We start from the raw sequence: 5,136 nt of genomic DNA, 5'->3' as shown, positions 1-5,136 counted from the left end.
ATGAAGTCTAAATATACTCAAGTAGAATGTAAAGTTTTAATTTTCTTTAATTATTACTGATCACATGTTATAACTAATGTTAAGGCTTATCTGAGTCCTCTGAGAAGACGACGACACCGGTCTAATCTGGGGAATACGCTCCGGGTCTGACAAGGTTAGTATTAGAGTATAATGTTAAACATCTTTATGTGATTACTAGGAAACTTCTATTTTCTTGATACTTTTATGTTGTGCTTTTAGAGTTTTGACATTATGTGTCATTTGGCATCCAATGTCTTTCTTGTAGTTATAGACAATTAACAGAAGAGGGACAACCGCAAGAAGTGTACGAAAATATTGTGAATGCGGGATCTACTCCCCAAGGCAATCAAAATGTTCATCATGTGAAAGCTACTGCAAATGATCAAGTTCCGGTGAATCCTCCGGCTATGAAAGATGGTGAGGTTAGGGCAGCCCTATTCCAAATGGCCTAAGACATCACCACCAAAGCTCAGGAAATTATGGCACAAGCTAGAAGGGAGGTTGCACCTCATGAGAACCAACATGCTAGTACTATGGCTAACCATTTGAGAGACTTTAGGAGGATGAATCCTTTTATGTACATTGGATCAAAAGTTGATAAAGACCCCCAAGATTTCCCTGATGAGGTATAAAAGATTTTGTTTGATATGGGTGTGAGTACTACTGAGAAAGTTGAGTTTGTTGCATATCATCTTAAGGATGTTGCTCAGACATGGTACAATCAGTGGAAGGATAGTAGGGATTTAGGAGGTTGTCCCGTGACTTAGGAGATCTTCAAAAAGGAATTTCTTTATTAATTCTTTCCAAGGGAGCAAAGATAAGCTAAGTTAGAGAAGTTCATTAACCTTAATGAAGGAGGTATGAGTGTCAAGTAATAATCCTTGAAATTCATTAAGTTGTCCAAATATGCTTCTTCTTTCGTTTCTAATTCTAGGGATGAAATGAGCTATTTTGTAACTGATGTGTCCGAAGAAGTTGAAAGAAAAATTTCATGTGGCCATGCTTCATGACAATATGGATCTTTCTAGGTTGATGTTTGATGCACAACAGGTTGATGAAATTTGTCTAATGAAGAGTAATAGAGAAGCTAAGAGCGAAAAGTCATTTGGAAGTGGTTCTTCAAAGAGTAGGCTTGATGTTCAAGACAAGCCTAAGTTTAAGAAGAGGTTTTCAAATAAGGTTCCTTCTAATTTCTCCAAGAATATTAATGATAGAGGTTCTAATCCTACACATCAAAAGGAAAGAAATGTTGATCCACCAAAAGAGAGACCAACTTGTGGTAAGAAACATGTAAGTGAATGTCTTGTTGGGACTAATTGTTGCTATACTTATGGAAAGGGTGGCCATATGGTGAAAGATGGCCCTAATGTGAGAATCAAAGGAAAGTGGAATGGTCATTTTAAACCAAGCGGTTCTAATTTTGAATCTCAAAAAAGGAAACGTTTCTATGCGCTCAAGGCTAGGGGTGAACAAGAAAGCTCTCCAGACGTTATGACAGGTATGTTACAAGTTTTTTCTGTTAATGTCTATGCATTTCTTGATCCAGGTGCTACTCTTTCTTTTGTCACGCCTTTGGTAGCTAGGAAGTTTGATGTACTTCCCGATGTTCTGATTGAACCCTTTTAAGTTTGTAACCCAATGGGTGACACTATAGTTGCAAAAAGACTCTATAGGAAATGTCCTTTTATGCTTCCCAATAAATTTACTCTTTCTGATTCGATAGTACTTGACATGTTTGATGTTGATATCATCTTGGGTATGCATTGGCTTTATAATTGTTTTTCTTCCATACATTATAGAAAAAGGTTAGTGAAACTTCAATTCCCTAATGAACCTATTCAAGTGTTTAAGGGGGAAATTATGTGCCAAGGGGTGAAATTTTTTTTTAAGGCTTGTAAGATGATAGCCAAGGGTTTTTTATACCATGTGGTTAGAGTTAAGGACCTAGAATGTGAAACTCATTATATTGAGACTGTCCCTCTAGTGAGAGAATTCCCAGAAATTTTTCGTAATAACCTTACACGAGTTCCTCCCGAACGGGAAATTGACTTTGGCATTGATTTGTTACCGGATACAAATCCCATTTCAGTTCCTTCAAATAGGATCGCTACGGCTGAACTAAAATTGTTGAAGCTCCAACTAAAAGATTTACTAGACAAGGGTTTCATCAAACCTAGTATTTCTCCATTGGGTGCTCCGGTCTTGTTTAAGAAGAAGGATGGGTCCCTTAGAATGTGCATTGATTATCGCCAACTCAATAAGGTCACCATAAATAACGTGTATCCTATTTCTAGGATTGATGATATATGTGATCAACTGCATGGTGCTTTTTATATTTCCAAGATTGACTTAAGGTCGGGATATCACCAAATTAAGGTGAGAGGTGAAGACATTCCCAAAACAGCTTTCCAAACTAGGTATGATCACTATGAATTCGTAGTTACGTCTTTTGGGTTAACCAATGACACGACGACGTTCATGGACATAATGAATAGAGTGTTCGAAGATTACCTTGACTCATTTGTGATTGTGTTTATGATGATATTTTGATATACTCCAAGAATGAAGATGCGCATGAGAGTCACTTGAGATTAGTCTTGAAAGTCCTAAAAGAACACCAAATTAGTGCCAAATTTAGAAAGAGAGAATTTTGGTTATGGTTGGTTGCTTTACTTGGACATATTATCTTTGGTGATGGTGAAGAGGTTGATCCGAAGAAGAAGGATACGGTAAAAAATTGGCCTAGACCTTTGACTCCCACATACATAAGGAATTTCTTGGGTCTAGCCGGCTACTATAGAAGATTTGTTGATGGATTTTCATCCATTGCTTCTGTTTTAACAACGTTGACCCAAAAGAAGGTGATGTTTGAGTAGTCGAAATCTTGTGAGAAAGGTTTTCAAGAGTTGAACGATAATCTTACCTCCGCTCCGATTTTTACATTACCGGAGGGCGATGAAGGCTTGTAGTGTATTGTGATTCTTTCCGAGTGGGCTTGTGATGTGTCTTCTATCAACATGTCAAGGTGATTGCATATTCTTCCAGGCAACTCAAAGTTCATGAGAATTACTCAATTCATGATCTTAAGTTAGCGGTTGTAGTTTTGCCTTCAAAATATGGAGGCATTATTTATACGGTGTGCATGTTGATGTGTTTACTTGCAATAAAATTCTTCAACATGTGTTTACACAAACGGAGTTGAACCTCGACCATAAGAGAATGTTAGAAATGTTGAAGTATTATGACATGAGTGTTCTTTATCACCCCATCAAAGTGAATGTGGTTTAGGATGCTCTTAGTCGAATGACTATCGTTAGTGTGTACCATGTGGAGGAAGAGAAGAAAGAACATGTGAAAGATGTTCATAGGTTGCTCGCTTAGTTGTGCGGTTAGAAGATTCTTCAAATGGTGCTTTCATGATGCATCTTAACTTCGACTCATCATTAGTTGTGGAGGTGAAATCTAAGCAACACCTTCATCCTCTATTGATGGAGTTGAAGAAATCGGTATTTAGTAAGCTCAATGAGTCATTCTTCCAAGGGGGGAATGGTGTTCTTGGTAACATGGGAGATTATGGGTTCCCTATTTTAAGGATTTGAGAAATCGAATTCTAGAAGATGCTCATGGTTCTCGTTATTCTATACATATTGTTGCCACCAAAATGTATCATGACCTTAGAGAGGTCAATTGGTGGGGTGGTTTAAAGAAGGACAAAGCAGAGTTTGTTACTAAGTGTCAAAACTGCCAACAAGTTAAAGCTAAGCATCTCAAACCTGGTGGGTTAACCCATATCATGGATGTTCCTACGTAGAAGTGGGAAGCCATCAAAATGGACTTTGTTGTTACGTTGCCTCTAACCCGAAAGGAAAATGATTTTATATGGTTATTGTTGTTGATTTGACCAAATCTGCCCATTTTATTCATGTTAAGTCCACTTACACAGCTAAAGACTATGCAAGGATCTACATTAAAGAGATTGTGGGTCTTCATTGGATTCCTTTGTCCATCATTTAAGATAGAGTTTCCCAATTTACTTCTTATTTTTGGAAGGGTTTTCAAAAGGGTTTAGGTACTCAAGTGAAATTAGTACCGCTTTTCATCCTTAGATTGATGGTCAAGCGGAATGTAATATTTAGACCAGTGAGGACATGATAAGAGAATGTGCCATTTAATTCAAAGGAAGTTGGGATGATCACTTACCTTTAATTAAGTTTTCTTACAACAATGGCTATCATTCGACTATCTCCATGGCACCGTTTGAAGCTCTATATGGTAGAAGGTGTAGATCTCCGATTGGATGGCTTGAGGTGGTGAGTCCTCACTGCTTGGTCCAAAGATTATCTACGAATGTATAGAAAAGGTTCAGATCATAAAGGACAGATTTAGGTAAGCCTAGTGTCACGGACTTAGAGTACTTGCTAAGACTCCGTGCGGCACTTGACAACTTAGTCACGAATCTTTCAAAATCTGATAAGCTCAAGTAAGCCTTTAAGACTCGGAATGCTAAGAGAATGGAAAGAAAGACTTAGAAAGAACAAAAAAGAACTTTAGAAGACTTGTATTACTTTGGAAGATTTGCTTACAACTTTGCTTAGTGTCTTTACAAATGACAGGCACCTCTATTAATACTACTTTCTAGGGACTAAAGTACAATTAGTATTTACTTTACAAGTACCTAAAGTATTTACATTTTGGTCCCATTTCTAGAGAATTTTATAATACCTTAGGACCTTCTTTAGCCTTCTTGAGAGTTCAAAAATGTTCAAGAGTCTTCCTCAAACCTCTAGAACCATATTAGCACCTTTTAAGATGCGGAATTAGGCGGAAATTGTGGCGGGACATCACACGCTCCCCCACCTGATGATGCGGCGACCGCAACGCATTGCTGTAAAAACTCCTGGACTTAGTCGTTGAACTTCCACAAATCTTCATATTTCTCCCTAATGGCCTCTTCTGGAGTTTGTCCCTTCCAATGCATGAAGAACATGGCGGTGGCTTGTTGACATCAATTTTGTTTGGCTTGATAATCCATGATGGCTTCAATATCTTGATCGTGTGAGGTGGTGATAGTAATGATTGCCCATTTTTGATTGGTTCCGGCTAGGATCGTCCTTG

At 37.9% G+C, this 5,136-nt stretch overlaps 1 protein-coding gene across 1 annotated transcript; it reads left to right on the top strand.

Annotated features, from left to right (window-relative positions):
• The first annotated feature begins 500 nt into the window (after nt 1-500).
• Nucleotides 501-1,647, top strand: LOC138337436 (uncharacterized). The gene is made up of 3 exons (XM_069287346.1): nt 501-647; nt 1,072-1,519; nt 1,568-1,647. The coding sequence occupies exons 1-3, from the start codon at nt 501-503 to the stop codon at nt 1,645-1,647; spliced, it is 675 nt and encodes a 224-aa protein (XP_069143447.1).
• Nucleotides 1,648-5,136: the final 3,489 nt, after the last annotated feature.

Source organism: Solanum lycopersicum, chromosome 7 (assembly GCF_036512215.1).
Source record: "Solanum lycopersicum chromosome 7, SLM_r2.1".
In the NCBI taxonomy this organism is placed as follows: domain Eukaryota; kingdom Viridiplantae; phylum Streptophyta; class Magnoliopsida; order Solanales; family Solanaceae; genus Solanum; species Solanum lycopersicum.
The sequence above is the reverse complement of the archived record's forward strand: the minus strand, read 5'-3'. Positions and strand labels throughout refer to the sequence as shown.

Bases quoted from the DNA above. Each gene is read 5' to 3' on its own strand.
- LOC138337436 (XM_069287346.1), top strand. From the start codon at position 501: ATGGCACAAGCTAGAAGGGAGGTTGCACCTCATGAGAACCAACATGCT. The intron at 648-1,071 runs GTATAAAAGATT...GATGCACAACAG, and splicing joins CCCAAGATTTCCCTGATGAG to GTTGATGAAATTTGTCTAAT. The intron at 1,520-1,567 runs GTATGTTACAAG...TTCTTGATCCAG, and splicing joins CTCTCCAGACGTTATGACAG to GTGCTACTCTTTCTTTTGTC.